Source organism: Dendrobates tinctorius, unplaced genomic scaffold (assembly GCF_039654945.1).
Source record: "Dendrobates tinctorius isolate UK_male_01 unplaced genomic scaffold, ASM3965494v1 ptg000133l, whole genome shotgun sequence".
Lineage (NCBI taxonomy): Eukaryota > Metazoa > Chordata > Amphibia > Anura > Dendrobatidae > Dendrobates > Dendrobates tinctorius.
The window spans coordinates 48,469,336-48,496,061 of NW_027361801.1; the positions used below are offsets into that span (position 1 = coordinate 48,469,336).

General features: G+C 45.4%; 1 protein-coding gene across 3 annotated transcripts in view; it reads right to left on the reverse strand.

The window, feature by feature from the left end:
- Window positions 1-26,726, reverse strand: part of IL1RAPL2 (interleukin 1 receptor accessory protein like 2) — a 1,414,847-nt gene that overhangs the window by 50,571 nt on the left and 1,337,550 nt on the right. For all 3 annotated transcript variants that reach the window (XM_073543629.1, XM_073543630.1, XM_073543631.1), the window contains one exon: window positions 13,246-13,389. In XM_073543629.1, the coding sequence (XP_073399730.1) occupies window positions 13,246-13,389 (144 nt within the window). The remainder of the gene's footprint in view (window positions 1-13,245; window positions 13,390-26,726) is intronic.

Below are 26,726 nucleotides of genomic sequence, written 5' to 3' on the forward strand. Positions count from 1 at the left end.
TGGACAGTTTTGTATTGTGTGAGGCCCACTGATATCTGAGCGCTATGTGACAGGCTCGATGGCACAGCTGTGACAAAAGTGACGAGAGGATAAGGGAGATTTTGAATTTCTGCAGACACTTGTGGACAGTTTTGGATTGTGTGAGGCCCACTGATATCTGAGCGCTATGTGACAGGCTCGATGGCACAAATGTGACAAAAGTGACGAGAGGATAAGGGAGATTTTGAATTTCTGCAGACACTTGTGGACAGTTTTGGATTGTGTGAGGCCCACTGATATCTGAGCGCTATGTCACAGGCTCGATGGCACAGCTGTGACAAAAGTGACGAGAGGATAAGGGAGATTTTGAATTTCTGCAGACACTTGTGGACAGTTTTGTATTGTGTGAGGCCCACTGATATCTGAGCGCTATGTGACAGGCTCGATGGCACAGCTGTGACAAAAGTGACGAGAGGATAAGGGAGATTTTGAATTTCTGCAGACACTTGTGGACAGTTTTGTATTGTGTGAGGCCCACTGATATCTGAGCGCTATGTGACAGACTCGATGGCACAGCTGTGACAAAAGTGACGAGAGGATAAGGGAGATTTTGAATTTCTGCAGACACTTGTGGACAGTTTTGGATTGTGTGAGGCCCACTGATATCTGAGCGCTATGTGACAGGCTCGATGGCACAGCTGTGACAAAAGTGACGAGAGGATAAGGGAGATTTTGAATTTCTGCAGACACTTGTGGACAGTTTTGGATTGTGTGAGGCCCACTGATATCTGAGCGCTATGTGACAGGCTCGATGGCACAGCTGTGACAAAAGGGACTAGAGGATAAGGGAGATTGGATTGCTTTTAAAAAAGCAGTTTGCGGAGCAGTGGGTAAACAGCAATGCCAGCCTGTCAGGAAGCCTTAAAAGGCAGCCCAACAACCAACACCACTGATACACCACAATATAGCCTCCCCTTGCACTGCACACACAGTGACTGGTGTGTTGTGCAGGCCAAATTGCTAGCAGCAGAAGCAGTTTTGTTTTCTTCTCAGGACAAAAAAAAAAATTGGGATTGCTTTTAAAAAAGCAGTTTGCGGAGCAGTGGGTAAACAGCAATGCAGGAATGTCAGGAAGCCTTAGAAGGCAGCCCAACAACCAACACCACTGATACACCACTATATAGCCTCCCCTTGCACTGCACACACAGTGACTGGTGTGTTGTGCAGGCCAAATCGCTAGCAGCAGAAGCAGTTTTTTTGTCTTCTTCCCTGCCTAACGCTCTCCCTACAGAATCAGCAGCAACCTCTCCCTATACTGAGATCGGCAGAAGTAAGATGGCGGTCGGCGTGCACGCCCTTTTATACCCCCTGTGACGCCCACCAAAGCAAGCCAATCACTTGCATGCCCTTCTGAAAGATGGTGGTGACCCCTGCCTATGTCATCACGTTGCCCACAGTGTCCGTGGATCCTGATTGGCTGAAAAAGAGCGCAAAACAAACTTTTGAAACACGACTTTGGCGCGTAAGTCGCCGACCTCATGGCCGACCTCATCCTAGGGTCGGGTTTCGTTTCATGAAACCCGACTTTGCCAAAAGTCGGCGACTTTTGAAATTTTTCGACCCGTTTCGCTCAACTCTAATGAGCACTACTTTGCAACCCAAAATCCTGTGGTAATCTTCAAATTTCATGATGCCTTGCACACTGTCAAGGCACCCAGAAACAGCAACACAATCACAACCTGCTCCATATTTTACTGTAGGTACTGTGTTATTTTCTTTGTAGGCCTCATTCCATTTTTTCGTAAACAGAATGATGTGCTTTACCAAAAAGTTCTATAATGGTCTCATCTGCACACAAGACACTTTCCCAGAGGATTTGGTCTTTCTCACGTACATTTTGGCAAACTGATGTCTCTCCTGAGTTTCCTGCCATAGCATTTAATTTAATTCAAATGTCGATGGATAGGTCACGCTGACACTGATGCACCCCTGAGCCTGCAGGACAGCTTGAATTTTTTTGTAACTTGATTGGGGCAGCTTATCCACCATTCGTACTATCCTGCATTGCAACCTTTCATTGGTTTCTCTCTACTGTCTAAGGGTCCCATTACATTTAACGATGCACCAGCGATCCCGACAACGATACAACCTGGTCAGGATCGCTGGTGCATCGCTAAATGGTCGCTAGTATGCTGCCAAACAGGCAGATATCACCAGCTATGCAGCAGCGATAAGCGATCCGTCGGCGGTTGCTCTTACCTGTCACACCGCAGCAATGATGATGACGACTTTCGCCTAGTTGGCGCCAGTGGGACGCCAACGATGAAACAATGGCCCAGGCCATTCCAGCACGATCAACAATATCCAGCGGGGGGGCCAGTCGCAGGTAAGTGTCACACAAAGCGATATCGCTGTTGCGTCACAAAAATCGGTGAGGCTTTAGCGATATCGCTAGCGATCTCGCTATGTGTGAAAGACCCTTAAGTCCAGGGAGATTTGCCACACTGCCATGGGTTGTAAACTTCTTGATTATGTTGCGAAAAGTGGATAAAGGAACATCAAGATCACTGAAGATGGACTTGAGAACCAAAATTGTTGAAACATATCAACAATATCATGGTTGCAAGTCCTCAGACAGTTCCTTTCTCCTCTTTCTGTTCTCCATATCAACTGCTTCCTTTTTTTATCTTGTTTCAGGTGTGATTTTCATGTTAGCCACACCTGTTATTTGCCAAAGGTGAGTTTGAATGAGCATCACATGCTTAAAACAAAGTTGTTTACCCACAATCTTGGTAAGGTACCAACAATTTTCTCTGGCCCATTTTAGGAAGATTGTTTGAAATTATGTCCAATTTGCCTTTTTTTCTCTGTTCTTTGATGTGTGGGTCCAATGATCACAAAGGAAATAAACGTATATAACAAAATGTGTAATTGGAATAATTTTCTGGGTGAAATACATAATTTACTGAAACAATTTCAATGGTTGCAACACTTTCGGCCATGACTTTATATTGGCCCTAATTATGGCGGCAGAGGCTTCCCAGACTTTTTTCAGCAAGCTTTACCATTCATAGGGTCTCTAAGGCTAAAGGGATCTTCAAACTGGATTGATGTTTTCTTTGCCACTCTAGCCACCGGGATATCAATTTTCAGGATCTCCTCCCAGACTTTGACCTTATCAGGTTCGAAGAGGAGACAGATTTTAAAATCCTTCAGTATAACTAGCCTTTTCTCAGCAGCTTTCCATTCCTCCATTATGATAGCTTTAATATGCTTATTAACTGGAAATACCATATTTATTTGAGTCCTTAACCCAACAAATTGAATTAAGTGGCCCATCTGTGTCTCCTCAATTTTCATGGTGTTTCTAACTACCTGCACGAGCTTGTCCATTTTATCTGACAAAGTAGTAGTTTTTATTCTCCTCTGGAAAAACTAGAGCTACTTCCACTCACTCTTCCAAGCTCTGGTCAGAATAGAACAAGTCTTCATCCTCATCAGTGGTTAATTCCATCTACCATCTAGGTCTTTTATAATGAGGCATAATCTGCACTGGTTGATGAGAAACCAGATTGGAAGCTGTGTGCTACACCTCTTCCCTTATCAGTGATCTCATGTCTGCAATGTAAGAGGATTGTTCTTCCCTAAGGGTACCGTCACACTTAGCGACTCACCAGTGATCCCGACAACGATATCAACATGTCAGGATCACTGGTGAGTTGCTACATGATCGCTGGTGAGCTGTCAAACAGATAGCTTCACCAGCGATCAGCACTAGCGACGCCGAGCGCTCGGCGTCGCTGTGTACTTTAGTTACCAGCGCGCTGATTCAGGGAGCTGGTAACTAAGGTACACAGAGGGTTTCTAAGGAACGTACGTCCCTTAGAAACCCGATGTGTACCTCAGTTACCAGCTCCCTGCATCAGTGCGCTGGTAACTAAGGTACACAGAGGGTTTCTAAGCACCGCACGGTGCTTAGAAACCCTGTGTTTACCTTAGTTACCAGCTGATCGCTGGTCTCCCGCAGCGATGCGTGAGGACCATTGGGAGACCAGCGATCAATGAAATGTCCGGGGCTTTCCAAAAGCGATCAGCGATACCAGCAGGGGGGCCGGTCGCCGATCGCTGTCACACACAGTGATCTCGCTGGTGAGATCGCTGTTGCGTCACAAAACTTGCTATGTGTGATGGGGCCCTAAGGGTGTGTGCATACACTGCGGATTCTGCTGCTGCGCATCTGCAGCGGTTTTGGCCCTGGGGATCCGCAGCAGTTTTTGCTGTGGTGTACAGTACCATAATATCTTATGGGAAATGGAAACCGCAGTGCAGATGGTGCAGATTTTTCCGCGCGGATTTGCTGCGGTTTCTAATCCGCAGAAAGAATTGACATGTCAATTCTTTCTGCGGATTCCGCTGCGGTTTACCATCTCCTCCATTGTAAAGGTGATAAACCACAGGGCAAAATTGCAGGCTAATCCACAGATAAACCACAGGTCTTTTGACCTGCGGATTTACCTGCGGATTTTGCTAAATCTGCGCCGATCAATCCGCAGCAGAATCCACAGCGTGTGCACGTACCCTAACACTTTTGGCAATGCAGACAGCTCATAATTGCTCTCTATATGCTTTTGGTAATTTGCTATTACTTGAAGCATGTCTTTTGGCTTTCTTTTTTGCAGATGTAACAGACCCTATAGAGGTTATTTTGTCATACAGCAAACAAGAAACGTAACACTAAAGTTTGCTGGGCATTAAAAGCTGAACAACATCACTCTGCTATACTTACTGTACATGAGCCACTTATTGCTTAGAATGTACTTCTGAATGGGCAAAATTAGTTCCCTCCTGTGAGCAAGCAGTTGCACAAGTAAACAACCCCATTGCAGATGAAAATATATGTATTACCTGACTCCTATTCACCAAGCTTGCAGATATCCATGCTGCCTCCTCTAGAAACATAAAGTGTGCTTCACCCTGGAATGCACGCCATGCATGTGCCACCAGAAAATGAGGACTGCGAGCTCCAGGCATCTGATGCAGGGAGCCGAAAGCCCTTCATTGAGGGAAACAGTTGAACCAGGGACCTCAATCTACTCGACTGGTCAGGCCGAGGGACCTCTGCCCAGAGAGTTGTCAGCCATGAACCTCTTGACAGGAGGAAGGAAAGGACATACTCCCCAATCCTTCTGAGTCTGACCTAACTGATAAGCTTTGAGCATCCACACACCTTATGTTTCTGTCCTCCTAGAGACTGGAAAAAACAATGGAGGGTAAGGGTGAGAGGAACTATTTTACCTCTCATGTGTTTTCTAGTCCTATAGAGGATGAGAGACTACCTCCTGGTGCGCTGCCAGGAAGGACGTCCTGCAAATATGTTTTAACCTACATTGCACTCAGCAAGGAGATCTCCAGCTTCTTCTCCCTTTGTCAGTCTGACAGATTTACAGCTGTGGCCAGAGACTGATGCACCCAACTTTAAAACAAATAAACCTTGAGGAGGATGAAAGGATGAAGCTGGAGATAACCTCCTTTGTGCTTGGTGAGGAAGAGATATTTTTTTTCACATATCACAGCTGTGCTCCCAGTCATTGACTGAGATATGTGTGATATAGCTTATGTCAGTTGAGACACAGGTCTTGGGAGCTGTATGTCTTGTAGGGATGTGACTCGCTCAGGTGCAGCGGGAGACAATCATGAGGCAGGTTCTTCCCAAAGTTCATGAGGTTTATTTGCTCCATAAACCATAACTCAGCATATCACCAAAATAGCCTCTAGCTTAGGCACAAAAGAACATAAACGTCCGTGGCTTCAGACTCGGACCGAGAGTCTCAGCACATGCTGGGAGGTGTAGTCCTCCCCATATACAACTAATATACATAGGCCAGGGCAATGTCCAGAGCAGCGCTCTATCTGCAGCCGCAGACACAGGAAGGCTTCTCCTTCCTTGGAACACAGACCACTCTCTGTAGTGTCCCACCTGGACACATGGAAGTCTGTCCACACTCTGACAGACTCCCTCCACTCTCTCTCACATGTGCCAAACACCTCAATTACATAGCCCTGTAACCACACCCACAGGTGATCACATGGCTATGACATCACTAAAGGTTGTATAGACACACAGGTTTCCCTGACACAGTGTAACAGAAAGATCAGCAGTACCTCTTCTGATCAATACACCCTGGAGCCTGCATCCCAAGGCCACCCACCTTGAGACCCATAATGGTCATTTAGGACCCTGCTCCTGTTACCACACTGAATGTGCCTGTACACCCGTCCTGGGACACCCACACAGCGCCCCCTAGCTGACATAGTGGTAACTACACCACAGTCTTCAGTCTGCAGCCTGTACTGACACGTGACTAGGGTGGTCTGCAAAAATGGTGGGGGGAACAAGAGGCGCAATAGTGCCCTATCACTAGTGACACTTGAAGTATGAGCGGTATAATACAGTTCCACTCACCTATTCCAGTTGTGTAACCCACAACTGGCTTGAGAGCATATCACAGAATTAGCTGCTGCAGGACCTACACCAACCACTCGCACGTGGAAAAAACTCCAGAAAGTTGTGGGAAGCAGGGTGTAGTACAGTCCGCGCTGCCGAGATTCACAAATCACCTGGGATGCAAGATGTAGTAGCAGTGTACTCCTTTATTTCCTCCTACGCGTTTCGGCGCCCTTCCTGGCACCTTCCTCAGGGATATTACATCAACCATAGGAGCAGGGAATTTATAGCCCCTTACATTAGCAATTATGGGTGTGTTCTGTTTACATGTGATGTCATTATGTTGCATTATGACATCACATGTAAACAGAACACACCCATAATTGCTAATGTAAGGGGCTATAAATTCCCTGCTCCTATGGTTAATGTAATATCCCTGAGGAAGGTGCCAGGAAGGGCGCCGAAACACGTAGGAGGAAATAAAGGAGTACACTGCTACTACATCTTGCATCCCAGGTAATTTGTGAATCTCGGCAGCGCGGACCGTAATACACCCTGCTTCCCACAACTTTCTAGGGTGGTCTGCAGTTTGACATATGTCAGGGACACCATTTTATCTTTTTCTTGGAGAATCCCTTTAAGGCTGATGCTAGCTAAGATAATTACATAAAATCGAGAAGTCAGAAATATAGGCTGCCGATAATGGCAAATATGCGACATTTATTGCATATTTGGCTATTGTGGGCTATCTGTTCTTTGTTGGGGTCATTATTTGCTGCTGTAAAGCATTTAATCTTGCCAACTTTTTAGTATAGGGCTTATAAATATCTAGTAGTTGCAAATATTTCCTATATTAGAATTTCATTTGGATTTCAATCTATACATTTCAAAGGGTGAAATCTTTTGTTAATATTGCAACAATTCAGCACTAGAATGTATTATTCACAATATTTGAAAATCAACCGGCTGCTCTGATTTCAGCATGGATTTTTTTCCACTAAAAATACAAGAGGTTTGGAAAGATCCATTCCAAATATATAGTCACGGATTTTCATAGTCGAATCTGAACTGCAATGTTGCGGCAACATCTGTATATGGCACTTAGGATCAAAGAGGACCTACAGCTTTTCATTTCAACATAATGATGATTTCTTTTTTTGTACATTGAGGCTTGTTCACACCAAATTTTTTCAGCATGTCCAATTAACTTTACACAATGGCGCAAAAATAACACAGATTCCTATTTCTAACCTGCTGAGGCACAATTGTGTAGACATATGACTTTTTATGGTATAAAACCCCCACAAAGTCCCTTTTTTACAGAATGCAAAAAAAAAAAGAAACAGCATAGCTGCATATGTGATAATAGGCAGAGACATTAAAATAAATTTCACCACTTATCTATAGGTAATCCTATTTATCAGGGCTGTGGAGTCCAAGTCATGGAGTCGGTGTCCATTTTGGTGGAGTCGGTATATAATGCACCTACTTCAATTTCTAAAATGTATAATAAATTGGGTACAGTAGTGCAATGCAAGATGTGCTGTAACTTTTTTAATAAGAATTTGGATAAGTTATGAAAATGTCCTATAAATGTCTTTTCTATTCCTGATCTAAGGATCTTGGCTTTTAGTGCATGCTCACTATTGACCAGTGCTGTGGAGTCATAGTTGAGATGAATCTGTGCTGCATTTTATGTACATGCTCAGTAGTGACCAGTGCTGTGGAGTCATAGATGAGATGAATCTGTGCTGCACTTTATGTACATGCTCAGTAGTGAGGCAGTGCTGTGGAGTCATAGATGAGATGAATCTGTGCTGCACTTTATGTACATGCTCAGTAGTGACCAGTGCTGTGGGGTCGTAGATGAGATGAATCTGTGCTGCACTTTATGTACATACTCAGTAGTGACCAGTGCTGTGGAGTCATAGCTGAGATGAATCTGTGCTGCACTTTATGTACATGCTCAGTAATGACCAGTGCTGTGGAGTCAAAGATGAGAAGAATCTGTGCTGCAATTTATGTACATGCTCTGTAGTGACCAGTGCTGTGAAGTTGTAGATGAGATGAATCTGTGCTGCACTTTATGCAGATGCTTAGCAGTGACCAGTGCTGTGGAGTGATAGTTGAGATGAATCTGTGCTGCACTTAATGTACATGCTCAGTAGTGACCAGTGCTGTGGAGTCATAGATGAGATGAATCTGTGCTGCACTTTACGTACATGCACAGTAGTGATCAGTGCTGTGGAGTCATAGTTGAGATGAATCTGTGCTGCACTTTATGTTCATGCTCAGTAGTGACCAGTGCTGTGGAGTCATAGTTGAGATGAATCTGTGCTGCACTTTATGCACATGCTCAGTAGTGACCAGTGCTATGGAGTCGTAGTTGAGATGAATCTGTGCTGCACTTTATGTACATGTTCCGTAGTGTCCAGTGCCGTGAAGTCATAGTAGAGATGAATCTGTGCTGCACTTTATGTACATGTTCAGTAGTGACCAGTGCTGTGGAGTCATAGTTGAGATGAATCTGTGCTGCACTTTATGTACATGCTCACTAGTGACCAGTGCTGTGGAGTCATAGTTGAGATGAATCTGTGCTGCACTTTATGTACATGCTCAGTAGTGACCAGTGCTGTGGAGTCATAGTTGAGATGAATCTGTGCTGCCCTTTATGCACATGCTCAGTAGTGACCAGTGCTGTGGAGTCGTAGTTGAGATGAATCTGTGCTGCACTTTATGTACATGCTCAGTAGTGACCAGTGCTGTGGAGTCATAGTTGAGATGAATCTGTGCTGCCCTTTATGCACATGCTCAGTAGTGACCAGTGCTGTGGAGTCGTAGTTGAGATGAATCTGTGCTGCACTTTATGTACATGCTCACTAGTGACCAGTGCTGTGGAGTCATAGTTGAGATGAATCTGTGCTGCACTTTATGTACATGTTCAGTAGTGACCAGTACCGTGAAGTCATAGTAGAGATGAATCTGTGCTGCACTTTATGTACATTTTCAGTAGTGACCAGTGCTGTGGAGTCATAGTTGAGATGAATCTGTGCTGCACTTTATGTACATGCTCAGTAGTGACCAGTGCTGTGGAATCAGGTGAGATGAATCTGTGCTGCACTTTATGTACATGCTCAGTAGTGAGGCAGGGCTGTGGGGTCGTAGTTGAGATGAATCTGTGCTGCACTTTTTGTACATGCTCAGTAGTGACCAGTGCTGTGGAGTCATAGATGAGATGAATCTGTGCTGCACTTTTTGTACATGCACAGTAGTGAGTCCAGTGCTGTGGAGTTGGAGCCAAAAGTTTGGCTTATCGACTCCACAGCCCTGCATACTGTATCTGCACTCCTTTTCACTTTACATTTTAGAGTTTTGCACTCTTGTACTGTATGTTTGATAAAACCTAGGATTAGATCTCAACAGATGTAATAGGGAAACATTCCCTAAAATTGCCATGGGATGTTTCCGTTTTCTCTTGTGCTAAGATTTGATCTAAAAACACATGCAATGGGCAAAACCCCCACAGATGTGTTAAAGGGAATCTGTCAGCAGGTTTTTGCAATATAATATAGGATAAAAGAGGCTGATTGTAGGGATGCATCACTTATTAAGCTGTGTTTCAATATAATCAGTGTTTTATCAGCAGGAGATTATCACTGCTGTCACCAGTGATTGCCATCTTGCTGACATTGCACTTGTGAAGCTGCCAATCAGTGGTGTGGGTGGGGTTATACATAGAGCAGCAATCTGACCACTGCTATAATAGATATAACAGGGATTATATCAAAACTGCATCAAACAGTCCAGTAAGTGACTCATCACTGGAATCAGGCTCTCTAGCCTTACGTTATGCTGCTCCCAGACTTAGTAGCAAAATCCTGGTAACAGATTCCCTTTAAGATGAAGGCAACTTTAAAGCACTTCCTTTGTTGTCAGCACTCTTTCCTTCCATGGAAACTTGGGAAGAAACTTTTTATGTACTTTAGTTTTATGCAAAGATAAACAACATGTATCTCTGCTTGCTGTGGACTCACAGCCCTCAGTACTACTTGCAGGCATGCTGTGACCACTAGTCCCACACATGGGAAGCCAACCTCCTGCTTAGTCATGGCTTATGATACATAAAAACAAAAGAAGAATAAATGCAATGCTTCTGTTAGCATGGGTTATTTTATCTTGTCACATTTTAGGTAATAAAGTGATATCCCACAAGTGACTATACTAATGTTTTGACAAATAGAATCATTTTCAGGGATGAATAATTGCTACTCTGGTTTTATCAACATCTGCAGTATTTGTAACTGGCACAGCATGTGTAGCTCAAAGAAATTAGATCTTAATAAATGGTTCCTCAACTCAGTTTTTTATAATGTTGACACAAACAAAGTATAGTGTAACTGAGATCTGGCGAGAGAGTCAGAGTTCTGCTGCTCCAGTATTACCAGATAAATAGTAGTATGAATGAGGGCTAATTATATTATGATTATTCATCTTGTCTTACTTTTTCTTTAATTATTATTACCCCCTACTGACTATTGCACTTTGTAGACATGGCTACCCCTTGCCTGTTTAATAGCAATTTCTCTCATTGGAATACCTTTTCCTTGGTCGTGAATGATTTTAAAGCACCGCTTCTGCATTTTTTTTTTACAGCAACACTGGACAGGTGCCCCTAAACTAAATTCACAGCCCCTAGTATTCTACATACCATCTGAAGTCTTCATCTTTTATTGGCACCACGTTGGCGGATATCCAGCAGTTTGTCGGATCACTCCAGTGTTTGCTGGGCGCTTTGGAAGTCACAACTCAATGTAAGTCTATGAGAACAGAACAAGGATCTCGTACACTTACACTGAGTGATTGCAACCATTACCTCTGACTTCCTGACAATCAGAAGTTGAGTTCACAAGTTGGAAGGACTGGAGCGGCACTGGGAAGAGCTGAAGACTGCAGCTGGTAAGTATAAGACAAAGGTCAGTGAACTTAGATGAGCAGCGCAACTCCAGTGCTATAATAACTGAAATGGTGTTTTAAAAAATTGAACTTTTTCTGGATAAGTTGTGTAAAGATGTCTTCTTGCAGTCAGTGAATGCAAACATTCCTGCTTTATCCAAAGGTTGAAATTCAGTGCAAAAACATTTGCTGAGAGTTCTTGCACAGTGGATTTTGTCAAGGTCATATCTTTTAGCTCTACAATCTGGACCAAAAATCATTGGCTAGCTACAATCCTACACTGTAGAAATCCCTCAAATGTTATAATTATTACTATCTGTTACATAAATTAATTAGTTCCTTTTACTGATCCTTTGGAAGGGTGGGAATTGGACATTGCAAAATTGAATTGCACAGCTAAAAAGCAAATTTGATAAATTTGATTAAACTGACAATCCCTATATACATGAGCTTTATTGGATTTTTTTTTAATGCCCTTCTCTAAATTATAGGTTAATAGGATTTATGTTACCAATATTACAGTCCAATTAGGTTTTCATACTGGATAGTAATTCTTACTGCCCATAATTAAATTATTATCTTAACAGGGTCTTCAGCTTATAACTGAGCTCAGAAGCTCTGCCAGAGTAGACAGCATGAGCCGCTGAGCTCGCTGATTGGCTGCAGCGCTTTCTATGTGATGTCAGCGTTGGAAACAATATCAATGGTGGACACTCAACCTTGGACCTGGGGAGGGTGAGTAACGATATGGGCAGGGAAGGATTCCAAATCCTAAAAACCCATTTAACATAAAACAGTTTGATTTCCATTTTATGATGTGAACAAAGATTAGTTATTAAAAATAAAGTGAGATTCCCCCTTAAATATTTTAATTTGCTTGTTAATATTTACAGGTGCATCTCACAAAATTAGAATATCATCAAAAAGTTAATTTATTTCAGTTCTTCAATACAAAAAGTGAAACTCATATTATATAGAGTCATTACAAACAGAGTGATCTATTTCAAGTGTTTATTTCTGTTATTGTTGATGATTATGGCTTACAGCCAATGAAAACACAAAAGTCATTATCTCAGTAAATTAGAATACTTTATAACACCAGCTTGATAAATGATTTTAAAATCTGAAATATTGGCCTACTGAAATGTATGTTCAGTAAATGCACTCAATACTTGGTCGGGGCTCCTTTTGCCTCAATGCGGCGTGGCATGGAGGCGATCAGCCTGTGGCACTGCTGAGGTGTTATGGAAGCCCAGGTTGCTTTGATAGCAGCCTTCAGCCCGTCTGCATTGTGGACTCTGGTGTCTCTCATCTTCCTCTTGACAATACTCCATAGATTCTCTATGGGGTTAAGGTCAGGCGAGTTTGCTGGCCAATCAAGCACAGCGATACTGTTGTTTTTAAACCATGTATTGGAAGTGTGGACAGGTGCCAAGTCCTGCTGGAGAATGAAATTTCCATCTCCAATAAGCTTGTCTGCAGAGGAAAGCATGAAGTGCTCTAAAATATCCTGGTAGACGGCTGTGCTGACTTTGGTCTTGATAAAACACAGCGGACCTACACCAGCAGATGACTTGGGCCCCCCAAACCATCACTGATTGTGGAAACTTCACACTAGACCTTGGAAATCAAGGTCCAAGAGTCTGGAGGAAGAGTGAAGAGGCCACAATCCAAGCTGCATGAGGTCTAGTGTGAAGTATCCACAATGATACAAATATTTAGCAGGTGTAATATTTTGATAAGAAAAATACTTTTGCCCACTGGATTCCTACCTATCGTTTTGCTGTTACAGGCTGCTAGATAAAAGGTTAAACTGGATTAGCTATTGTTCATTATATATAAACCATCAAAAGACAGCAACCACATACCTTCTGCAGCTTCATCACTTCCAAAATTCTGTCTGTAGAAGAGCATGATTTCTAGATTATAGCATTTATAGAATGTGACGAGTAAGACAAATACAATAAGGATAGCACCAAGACCAGCAGCAAGTTCCATGTTGTACTTTAATTCTATGGGGAAAAAAGGAAACAAATTACATACATATAAATCAGAAAATAAAACATACCATACTTAAAATCTATAACTTCCTACAGCATGACCACTGTATACTTAGATGAGCTGTAACCATGTCTTTAGGAAAAAGTTTTTGAATAAAAAAAATCAAACATTTGCTCTCTGAAATTGTTGTAGGCATACTGACAGCATGTCACTTGGCCACATTAAAGGCAGGCTGTCACAGGGTTGTTCCTTTGTCTGGGAGCAGCATGACTCCAGGGATATGTCTCTTACTGGGCTTCTTGCGGTAGTTTTCATTGAAAACTGTTTTATCTGCAGCAGATCCACTGGTTTTCTGATTGCTGAGCTCTGTATAAACCCACCCACACCACTGTGTACATAGAAAGCTTCCAATCACTGGTAGGGTTAAACAGGGCTCATGAATATAGTGGACTACCTGGCAACAGGTTTACTAGTCCTCTAGAGATAATCTCCTGCTGATAAAACAGTGATTTTCTAAAAACTACACCAAGCAGCCCAGTAAGCGACACATCACTGGAATCAGAGCCTCTGCTACCTAATCTGAGAGGAGCAAAATATAAAGACAAAGACATGTTGATAGATTCCCTTTAAAAAAATAGTGACAATGAGACATCACTTGGCCTTTAGAAATTAGCAACTGTGGCCATGATACATGAATCTATAGTGTACGACATTCGACTGAGAAACTGAAAAATCAAACTTACTTGCTAGAAAAACATACAATTATTATTTAAAAAAAACAGAAAACAAAATAATATTATGTCTATTGCCAAGTAATGTTTTTTCCATTTTTTTTTTTTTTTTAACCACGGGATTTACTCTATAGCAGTGGTTAGTGTTGAGCGATACCATCCGATATTGAGAAATATCGGATCGGATTGGATCGGCCGATAGCCAAAAAGTATCGGGTATCGCCGATTCCGATCCCGGAAGTCCCATTCAAGTCAATGGGACCGAAATATCGGAATTAAAATAAACCCTTTCTTTCCTTGTAGGTTAATTCTACATGAAGAAAAAACAACTAAGAATAATGTAGAATGTATTGGGGGAGGTGGAGGAGACATTAAAGGCATAGAGGTTCAGCCCAATCAAATGGAATAGCAGGAATTTTTTTTTTTTTTAAGACGTTCGGAGTTACAAAGATATTGACTACGTTAACCTCTTTTATATTTTGGCAGATATGTATGTTTCACTACTTCCATGCTCTTCACCTTCTTTTTTACTTCTCCCACACTTTCTCCTTCATGATCCTCAGCAGCAGCATCTTTTTCATCAACTTCTTCTTCACCTTCTTCCTATAATTCTTTTTTTACATTCTTCATATTCTTCTTATTCAACTATTATTCTTCTTCATATTCTACTTCATCTTCTTCATCATATTGTTATTTGTGACAGTCATTCCTGTAGCTATCTATAAAAGTTTGAAGATTACACCTTCTGTTCTGCATGTCACAAAAGATTTACAACAGGATTTGTCCGCGTTCAGTTTGGCCTGCAGCAGCAGGCATTTTCCAGGGGCACCACAAGGAGGAAAGGACTCACCCCCATACACTGCTTAGTCTTCTTCTGCTTATAATTTAGATAATATCATTTGCTCTGATTTTTAGTCTTATGCTTAATGTTCTTCTGCTTTTGGTTTTTCTGTTTCTTGGTCTTCTGTCTCTTGTTGTTCTGCATCTTGGTGGTTGTCTTCATTTTCTTTGTCCTCTTGGTCATCTTCTTCAGGGTCATATTTTTGGTCTTCTTCAGTGTGGTCTTCTGGGTCGTCATCTTCAGGGTTGTCGTCAGGGAGATCCAGAGTGAAAACCAAAAACCATTTCCACAAGCTCGAACTTGGAAAAGTAGCAGAAGGTACAAGAAGGCTGAGGAACTGCTGAGAACCAGCTGATGGTACTGGAACCCGGATGGTTAGCAGAAGGAACAAGAGCAAATGGAACTAGCGAGGACCAGCTGACAGTGCTGGAACACGGTTACTAAGCAGGAGGTACCTGTGCTAGAAAGCACTACCAAGGACCAGCAGACGTTGCTGGAACTCGGATACCGAGAAGGAGGCACCTAGGCCAAAGGCACTGCCGAGAACCAGCTGACGGTGCTGGAACCTGGATGGGTAGCAGAAGCTGCAAGAGCAAATGAAACTAGTGAGGACCAGCTGACGGTGCTGGAACCCAGAGGGGCAGCAGAAGGAACAAGAGCCAATGGCACAACCGTGGATCAGCTGATGGTGCTGGAACACGGTTACTAAGCAGGAGGTACCTGTGCAACAAAGCACTACCAAAGACCAGCAGATGTTGCTGAAACTTGGATACCGAGAAGGAGGCACCTCGGCCAAAGTCACTGCCAAGAACCAGCTGACGGTTCTGGAATCCAGAGTGGCAGCATAAGGAACAAGAGCCAATGGCACAACCGTGGACCAGCTGACGGTCCTAAGCATGAGCATCCCACTTATGCGTCTGCTCATGCAAACTTTGACGCACCTTAAGGAGCAGGCTTCTGCAGCCAATGTTGATGAGGAGGAAGAGGAGGAGGGAATCCTTGATGACATTCAGCCATTGTCTGCTCAGGGACCTCTCCTGGATGAGGTGGAGGAAGAAGAGGAGGAGGAGGATGATGATGGGGATGATTACTTAGGGGAGGAGGATGCATCTCGTGGGGCAAGTGAAAATGTTGGCGTGGCAAGGTCTGGTACAGGGTTTGTGCGTGACTGGAGGGATGTGGATTTGCCAGAAAGTGCTCCTCCAACCAGCACTCGCAGTGCATCATTGACACCGGGAACATTGGCCCACATCTCAGATTATGCCTTGCTGATCCTAAAAAGGGACCCCAGCATTGCCAAAATGATGAACGATGACGACTACTGGTTGACCAGCATCCTGGATCCACGCTATAAAGGCAAATTACAAAACATCATGCCACAGGAGAACCTTGACCTAATATTGGCTAATAAACAAGCAACTCTGGTAAATCGGTTGCTTGAGGCATTCCCAGCACACAGCAGCGGTGATGGTTCTCACACGAGCCGTACGGGCCAGGGGCAGCTTGGCAGAGGTGTTCGTGGTGCACACAGCAGAAGTGGCGTTGGAGACAGGGGTTTCATGACAATGTTGTGGACTGATTTTTCAAGTACCGCTCACACAACTGGTAATACTGCATCGATGGAAAGTGACAGGAGACAGCAGTTGTCAACTATGGTTACAAACTACTTTTCCTCCCATATCGATGTTCTCCCACACAGGTCATTCCCCTTTGACTATTGGGCCGCTAAACTGGACACCTGGCCTGAATTGGCCCAATATGCCTTACAGGAGCTCGCTTGCCCAGCTGCAAGTGTGCTATCGGAAAGAGTCTTCAGTGCAGCTGGATCAATCCTGACAGAAAAAAGGACCCGTCTGTCAACCCAAAATGTGGATGATCTAACCTTCATTAAAATGAACCACGCATGGGTTTCCAAGGATTTTGTCCCACCTTCCCCTGATGACACATAGGGTGACAGAAAAATGGCTTGCTTTGGTCCACCTCTTCCTGGGACTTGACCTATTTCACCTTTTGCATCAGCTGAATGTCCAACATCAACATATGCCACTTTCTAAAACTCCCTAACTGTGCTGCCTCCCCCCCCATGGCCGGGGTCACCACCTAGCGCACGACACCGTGCGAGTGCCGTTGCCCTGGACAGGTGGGTAGGCCAACTCTTGGGCACGGGCACTGGCACAGGGTCTCTCATAGTGCAATCAAGTGTCTCTGACGGTGGTGGTGCACACCCGCCATCAGACACACCGCCGTACTATGAGGGGCCCAGTGCCAGTACCGACGCCCACGAGTGGGCCCCCCTTGCTTGGGCAGGGCCCCAGCATTTGCAATCTTTACCTCTCCCTGCTCCCCGCTGTGTAGTCTGGGCCGTTAAATCCATACTGTGCCTGACACCGTCTGAGCCTGCCTCCTGAGACATATATTTTGAATGTGTACGCTATCCATACATGTTATCTGGGGATACGGTACCCTTTCTAACCTTTGTGCAATCATGTGCAATCCATACTGGGCCTAACACCGTCTGAGCCTGCCTCCTGATGTATAGACATATATTTTGAATGTGTACGCTATCCATACATGTTATCCGGGGATACGGTACCCTTTCTAACCTTTGTGCAATCACGTGCAATCCATACTGGGCCTAACACCGTCTGAGCCTGCCTCCTGATGTATAGACATATATTTTGAATGTGTACGCTATCCATACATGTTATCCGGGGATACGGTACCCTTTCTAACCTTTGTGCAATCACGTGCAATCCATACTGGGCCTGACACCGTTTGAGCCTGCCTCCTTGGAGGGATCCAATGGCTGGATATCCTTAAAGACAAAAATGTCCAGGAAGGATGGGAAATCTTGAAAAATGAAATTCTCAAAGCACAGTTGTTAACTATTCCGAAAAGAGGGAAGAATAGGAAGCATTTAAGGAAACCAGGATGGATGAACACAGAACTTAAGTACATGCTAAAAAGGAAGAAAAAAATGTTTATAAAATGGAAAGAGGGAGGCATATCTAAAGAAGAATATAATGCTGTCTGCAGAACCTGCAGGGCACAAATCAGATTATCTAAAGCTGAAAATGAACTGAGGCTTGCAAGAGATGTCAAAAGCAATAATAAAGGATTTTGGGGATATGTCAAAAGTAAAAGAAAAGTCAAAGATGCTATAGGATTTTTACAGGATGAAAATGATGAAATGGTAAGACAGGATGTTGAGAAGGCTGAACTTTTAAATTCCTATTTTGCATCTGCTTTCTCTCAGAAAGGAAATGCAACATCAACTGTTATTCACTGTCCTATTAAGGGAATAGAAGAATCCAGGATATCTATAAACAGAAAGATAGTGAGGAAACACTTAGCTAACCTAAATGAATTCAAGTCTCCAGGACCAGATGAATTACACCCCAGAGTACTGAAGGAGATAGCAGAAGAAATTTTTGAACCCCTCTCCATAATCTTTGAAAATTCTTGGAGAACAGGAGAAGTGCCAGAAGACTGGAGAAGAGCAAATGTTGTTCCTATCTTCAAAAAGGGGAAGAAGGTGGACCCAGGCAACTATAGGCCGGTGAGTCTGACTTCTATACCAGGAAAGATCTTTGAACAAATTATTAAACAACATGTATGTCAATACCTGGATAAGAATGAAGTGATTAAACAGAGTCAGCATGGGTTTGTAACTAATAAGTCATTTCAGACTAACTTAATTTCCTTCTATGACGGTATCACTGATTGGGTGGATCAAGGAAATGCTGTAGATATAGTATATCTTGACTTCAGCAAAGCATTTGACAAAGTCTCTCATACAATCCTTATTGAAAAAATGACTAATTATGGAATGGACAAGGCAACTGTTAGGTGGATTCATAACTGGCTTAGTGATCGGACCCAAAGAGTGGTCGTAAATGGCTGCACATCCAGTTGGAAGAATGTCTCAAGTGGGGTACCACAGGGCTCTGTCCTGGGCCCTGTATTGTTCAACATCTTTATCAATGATTTAGATGAAGGAATTGAGGGTAAACTGATTAAATTTGCTGATGACACAAAGCTAGGAGGGATAGCTAATACTAGAGAAGAGAGAGAGAGGATTCAAAAAGATTTAAATAAACTGGAGAAGTGGGCAGCAACTAACAGAATGGTTTTTAACAGGGAGAAATGCAAAGTACTACATCTGGGCAATAAAAATGAAAAAAGCATATATAGAATGGGAGGAATAGGGCTAAGTGACAGCACATGTGAAAAAGACTTGGGTATACTAATAGATCACAGACTGAATATGAGTCAACAGTGTGATGCAGCAGCAAAAAAGGCAAATGCAATTCTAGGATGTATTAACAGAAGCATACAGTCTAGATCACGTGAAGTCATTATTTCCCTCTACTCCTCTTTGGTCAGACTTCATCTGGAATATTGTGTCCAGTTTTGGGCACCACATTTTAAAAAAGACATCAACAAACTGGAGCAAGTTCAGAAAAGAGTGACCAGAATGGTGACCGGTCTGCAAACCCTGTCTTATGAGGAAAGGTTGCAGGATTTGGGAATGTTTAGTTTGCAAAAGAGAAGACTGAGAGGAGACTTAATAGCTGTCTACAAATATCTAAAGGGCTGTCACATTGTAGAAGGATCAACTTTATTCTCATTTGCACAAAGAAAGACTAGAAGCAATGGGATGAAACTGAATGGGAAGAGACACAGATTAGATATTAGAAAAAACTTTTTGACAGTTAGACTGATCAATGAGTGGAACAGGCTGCCACGAGAAGTGGTGAGTTCTCCTTCAATGGAAGTCTTCAAACAGAGGCTGGACAGACATCTGACTGGGATGATTTAGCGAATCCTGCTTTGAGCAGGGGGTTGGACCAGATAGCCCAGGAGGTCCCTTCCAACTCTACGATTCTATGATTCCTGATATATAGACATATATTTTGAATGTGTACGCTATCCATACATGTTATCTGGGGATACGGTACCCTTTCTCACCTTTGTGCAATCACGTGTAATCCATACTGGGCCTGAGAACGGCTGGCGAGCTGTTAAGCAAGCTACAGCACCTGTGGTTTGCACACGTAAGTTTTTCATTTTTTCAGGAATGACGGTTAGGCCTAATTCCGGAACTGCGGTTGACCTGCACTTACTGGGAAATCATTGTTTGCGGGTAATAATTGTAATCAGTGATCCCCATCACTAACGTTGTTCAGCGGGTTATCTGCACCTGTAAGCGACAAACGCTGGCCTTTTCAGTGTAGCGCACATGCAGCCACGGACATGTAAGGGCATGACACACCAGTTATTGGCCAATCTCATGTGCCAGAGCCTCACGTGTCCCTCTAGTAAGCCGGACTCGGACCGCGGGGCATGACGGAGTCTCGTTCGTTAACGGAATTAAGCTTGCAATGTGTGCATCTGTTCTGTAGCTGGCATGGTTGAGGTTTCCCAGGTGGAGTCGAATTTAACCGTAGGCTCCACTCCTGGTGGTGCCCTTCTGGACATTCCTTTAAGGTTCAGCTTTGCAACCATACTGCCCACGTAAAACAAACACTTTGCCTTCATGAACGCTGTTTGGAGGGTCATGACTCGTGGGAATAACACCGCCTAATCAGTTAACCTGCTAGAGAGATCCTTCGTTGCTCCCAAGCATGACATCACACTCCCTAGGAAGAAGGTAATGCCACTGTGGCGACCGTACTCCTGGGGGCGACACAAGTGCACTGATGCCCAGCCACTGCTCGATGAATCTGCTGGTACATTGACCCAGACCACTACATTCCCCTCGCACGCTACCCGGCCTGAATCTGACCCTGATGAAACTCAGGTTACCCTTCCCATATACAGTTCCATCTTACACGGTGACAAAGAGGAAGCTGCAGATGAAAGTGCAGGTTCGGCCCACCCGCCATCAGACACACCACCGTACTATCAGGGGCCCTGTGCCAGTGCCGTCGCCAACGAGTGGGCCCCCCCCTGCTTGCTCAGGATCACAGCACTTGCAAAGTTGAAATACTGTGCAGTGAGATGGAAGATGGGGACGACGAGGAGTCCAGACAAGTACAGGGATTCCCTAGCGAGGAGACTTATTTGATTGTTTTCAATGTTGGGACAGCAATTTTTGGGGAGCACTATACTCTGGAGAATGATAGATGGGGCCCACCATACACTGGAACATTCCAAAGGTGGACATCAGACACTGGAGCAGCATTTACAGGGCCCATTATACACTAGAGCATTAGAAATGGGGCCCATTATGTTTGGAGCATTATTTGGGCCCATAAGACAGTGGAGCTTCATCCATGGGGACCAACATATACTGTAGCATTATGTGGAGCTCATCATATACTGTTTCAAACATTATATGGGACCAATGATTCTGTATGGAGAAATAGATGGGCCTCGTCATGAGATGTAAAAAGTGAAGTATTTTTCATTGTACTATACCGCTATTTCTCTGCCGTATCGGAGCATGATGAGTTGTGGTATGTGTTAAAGGGGCGCTCTTTCACCCAGGGCACATGAAAACCTGGAGCAAGCCCTCCCCCCCCACAACTGTAGCCAAATAACCCCCATTTTTCAGTGCGTAACTTGTATTATGAAGTTAATTAAGGTTGACAAGCTTAAGTAAGTAGAATTGATGCTTTTGGCATTCAAATGGGCACTGTAGGTGTGTTTCCTGTCCTCCTCTCACTGCCGACTTTTATTCCCCATTGACTTACATTGGGTTTCGTGTTTCGGGACGACCCCCACTTTTCCCTATAATCGGACGATCTTGCTCGACCCGACTTTTGGAAAAGTCGGGTTTCACGACCCTAAAAAAACAAAAGTCACTCAACTCTAGTGGCAAAGTGACGTTGACACTACCCGGAAACAGCAGGCGTGCTGGACCCAGGCTGGGCAGGAGGGAGTACCCGTGCCAAAGACACTGCCGAGAACCAGGTGCTGGAACCCGGATGCGTAGCAGAAGCTACAAGAGTCAATGGAACTACCGAAAACCAGCTGACGGTTCTGGAACCCAGAGTGGCAGCTGAAGGAACAAGAGCCAATGGCACAACCGTGAACCAGCTGACGGTGCTGGAACACGGTTACTAAGCACGGGGTACCTGTGCTACAAAGCACTACCAAGGACCAGCAGATGTTGCTGGAACTTGGATACCGAGAAGGAGGCACCTCGGCCAAAGGCACTGCCGAGAACCAGCTGACGGTGCTGGAACCCGGATGGGTAGCAGAAGCTACAAGAGTCAAAGGAACTACCGAGAACCAGCTGACGGTGCTGGAACCCGGAGTGGCAGCATAAGGAACAAGAGCCAATGGCACAACCGTGGACCAGGTGACGGTGCTGGAACACGGTTACTAAGCAGGAGGTACCTGTGCTACAAAGCACTACCAAGGACCAGCAGATGTTGCTGGAACTCGGATACCGAGAAGGATGCACCTCGGCCAAAGGCACTGCCGAGAATCAGCTGACGGTGCTGGAACCTGGATGGGTAGCAGAAGGTCCCCATGATAAACAAAGTTGCAAGACCGCGAGCTGGCCGCAGTTACCGAAACCCACAGTCCAACAGGGGGTGCTTGTCCTATTGGCACTACAGAACCAGCCTTTAATACCAGAACCCGCAGCCCACATAGGAAGCACCTAAACTGCAGGCACCATAGGCTCAGCTTACCCGACCGCAACACGACAGGACAACGTATTGGTGGCAAAGTGATGTTGACACTACCCGGAAACAGCAGGCGTGCTGGACCCAGGCTGGGCAGGAGGGAGTACCAGTGCCAAAGACACTGCCGAGAACCAGCTGACGGTGCTGGAACCCGGATGGGTAGCAGAAGCTACAAGAGTCAATGGATCTACTGAGAACCAGCTGACGGTGCTGGAACCCAGAGTGGCAGCTGAAGGAACAAGAGCCAATGGCACAACCGTGGACCAGCTGACGGTGCTGGAACACGGTTACTAAGCAGGAGGTACCTGTGCTACAAAGCACTACCAAGGACCAGCAGACGTTGCTGGAACTCGGATACCGAGAAGAAGGCACCTCGGCCAAAGGCACTGCCGAGAACCAGCTGACGGTGCAGGAACCTGGATGGGTAGCAGAAGGTACCCATGATAAACAAAGTTGCAAGGCCGCGAGCTGGCCGCAGTTACCGAAACCCACAGTCCTACAGGGGGTGCTTGTCCTATTGGCACTACGGAACCAGCCTTTATTACCAGAACCTGCAGCCCACATAGGAAGCACCTAAACTGCAGGCACCATAGGCTCGGCTAACCTGACCGCAACACGACAGGACAACGTATTGGTGGCAAAGTGACGTTGACACTACCTGGAAACAGCAGGCGTGCTGGAACCAGGATGGGCAGGATGGAGTACCCATGCCAAAGACACTTCTGAGCAGCAACTGGCGATGTTGGAGCCCAGGGTCAATCAGGGTGAAGGCTGAGGCCTAATTTCATCAAGTTTAATATCTGTTGTAGACTACTACTGATTTCAAACGTGCTCCAACTAGGCCTCTGGCTCCACTCTGTCTCTAGTATTTCCCTGGCCTCCAACCCCGCCAGTTGCTGCTCAGAAGTGGGAGGGAGCAGCTGGCATTACTGAACCCCACTAACACAGGAGCTAGTGTTTTTCTCTGTGTGGACGGCACTTCCGAGCGACAACTGGCTGTGTTGAAGCCCAGGAATTAAAGTTCAGGTGGTAGAAACATGAACACAACAGGAGACCTGGATACTGTTGCCAACCAATTATTTATTCTGGAAGAGGACTGGCAAATTCTGGCGAGATCCAGGCCTTGTTCATTTTGAGAAAAGTAAGCCGGTCAACGTTATCGGAGGATAGTCGCGTGCGACGGTCTGTTAGTATACCACCTGTGGCACTAAAGACGCGTTCCGATAATACACTGGCAGCAGGGCAAGCCAGCACCTCCAATGCATACTGGCTAAGCTCTGGCCATGTATCCAGCTTAGAGACCCAAAACTTGAAGGGGGAAGAGCCATCTGGGAGTACACTGACAGGGCAAGACATGTAGTCTGTCACCATCTGACAGAAACGTTGCCTCCTGCTGACTGGAGCCGTCTGTGATGGTGTAGACATTTGTGGCGGGCACACAAAACTTTGCCACATTTGGGTCATACTGGTCTTGCCTTGTGCTGAGGCGCTGCCTCTGCTCCCTCTTTGTGCAGAGCTTCCTCCACTGCCTCGACGCACAGAGCTGCTTTGTAAAGCACTAGCAGCACTGCTCTCGGGTGGAATGGAGAACATGATGGACTGCACCAGTGTGTCTTGGTACTTCCGCATTTTATGCTCCCGGTTCAACGGTGTCATGAGGCTTTGTAAGTTGTCCCGGTAGCGATGATCTAGGAGGGTGTACACCCAATAATCAGCCGTGTTGAGAATGTGGGCGATGCGGCGGTCGTTTCTCAGGCACTGCAGCATGAAATCAACCATGTGCTGCAGACTCCCAACTGCCCAAGAAACGCTGTCCCCTGCTTGAGTCGTCATCTCTGCCTGCTCTGCATCACCCCACCCTCGCTGTACATACTGACTAGAGCATTGTGTACCTCCCTCCTCTGGAGAGATGTCTTCCTCCTCCATTGACTCCTCCTCATCCTCCTCATAAAGTGTCCCCTGCCTAGGCCTTTGTGAGGAACCATGTAGCGCAGACTGTCCAAAAGCAGATGGCATTTGTGACTCCTCATCCTCCACCTCTTCCAAAATCTCCTCCCTTAGTGCTTTCAGTGTTTTTTGAAGCAGGCAGATAAGGGGGACAGTCATGCTGACTAGTGCATCATCTGCACTCGCCATCCACGTGGAATCATCAAAGTCATGCAAAACGAGGCAGATGTCCTTCATAGAGGCCCACTCAGTGGTGCTGAAGTGTGACCGGCACACAGTGCGACTTGTTTGCGTCTGATGCAGCTGGTACTCCATTACTGCTGCCTGCTGCTCACACAACCGCTCCAACATATGTAACATTGAATTCCACCTGGTGGGTAGGTCACATATGTTGCGATGTTCCGGAAGGCGTAATCGGCACTGCAGAGCTGCAATGCGCGATCTTGCCGTGCTGGAACACCGCAAGTGAGCGCACTCTCTGTGGACCTTGTGCAGCAGTGCATCAAGATCCGGATAGTCCCTCAGAAATCTCTGCACGACCAAGTTGAGCACATGTGCCAGACATGGGATGTGAGTGAGGTTGCCTAGGCCCAGAGCTGCTACCAGATTTCGTCCATTGTCAAACACTACCAAGCCCGGCTGGAGATTCGCTGGCACAAACCACACGTCGCTCTCCTGCTTGTTGGCATTCCAGAGCTCCTGCGCTGTGTGGCTTTGATTCCCCAAAGAAATTAATTTCAGTATGGCTTGTCGACGTTTGGCCACGGCTGTGCTCATATCGGTCGTAACAGGCTCCTGCAGCGCTGATTCTGAGGAACTGGAGTATGAGGAGGAGTCAATATGTACAGACTGGATTCCTGCAATCCTTGGAGTTGGCAGAACACGTACAGCGCCACTCTCAAGATCTGTACCCGGCTCCAAAACATTGAAACAATGGGCAATGAGGGAAAGGTATCGTCGCTGTCCATGGTTACTGGTCCACGCATCAGTGGTCAGGTGGACCTTGCTACTGACAGCGTTTAGTAGCGCATGTTTAATTTTTCCCTCCACATGCTTTTGCAGGGCAGGGACGGCTTGCCTGCTGAAATAAAAGCGGCAGGGCATGATATATTGTGGGACTGCCAATGCCATGAAATTCCAGAAGGTGTCAGTCTCCACCAGCCTGAATGAGAGCATTTCAAGGGCCAGTAATTTGGCAATGCCAGCATTCAGAGCCTGTGCTCGAGGATAGTTTGCCGAGTATGGCCGCCTTTTCTCCCATGCCTGTGCTACCGATGGCTGTAGAGTGGCCTGGGAGTGTGAGGATGAACGGGAACGTGGTGCTGTGGGTGGAATGTCACTGGGTCTCTGGACAACAGTGCCAGAGGTTCTTCCATGGCGGTCCTGTGAGGAATAGCTGGAGGAAGAAGCTTCATTACGAGCTCAAGAGGTGGTAGGTGGTGCTGCAGGTTGGCCTACGTCTTCAGTGTGTCTCTGTAACTCCACCACGAGCTTGGTCCGCACATGTTTCCACATATTTGTGGTATTGAGGTTGCTGACATTTTTCCCTTTTGACTTTCTGATGACACAGCTTGCATTTGACAAAGCAAATGTCATCTGCAACTGTGTCAAAAAAGGACCACGCACTGCAAGTCTTGGGAGCGCCCGTTTTGGCTTTTGGAAGAGGAATGCTCCTAACGGGTGCCGAAGTGGAGGTTACACGCAACTAAGTCTGCCCCCTCCCTCTCGCTCCTGTTTTGGCCGTTCGGGGAATCTCTTCCTCAGAGCTGCTCCCACCACCTTCTTGTTCCTCACACCATGATGGATCAAGGACCTCATCACCTACACTCCCCTCTTCAAACACCTGCTTCTCCTGGGTAGTCTCGCCAACACCGTATGCACCAGAAAGTGCCACCTGAGTCTCATCATCATCTGATGCGTACTGAGGTGTGCTGACCATAGGCACTGGCCCACCCGCCTCTTCAGATTCAGAGGGACAAAGCAATTGCGCATCACTGCATACTCCCTCTTCTTCACATTCTTGAATGCTGCTTGGCTGACCCCCTCTTTCCAAGCCAACAGATTCAGAGAACAGAAGTAGAGACTGTGATGGCTCCTGTCCAGGGCTCTCTGACTGCCTGGGCAATTTGGCAGGTGGTGAAGAGACAGATGGTTGCTCTTCAGTGCCCTGGCCCTGAGAGGACATGGAA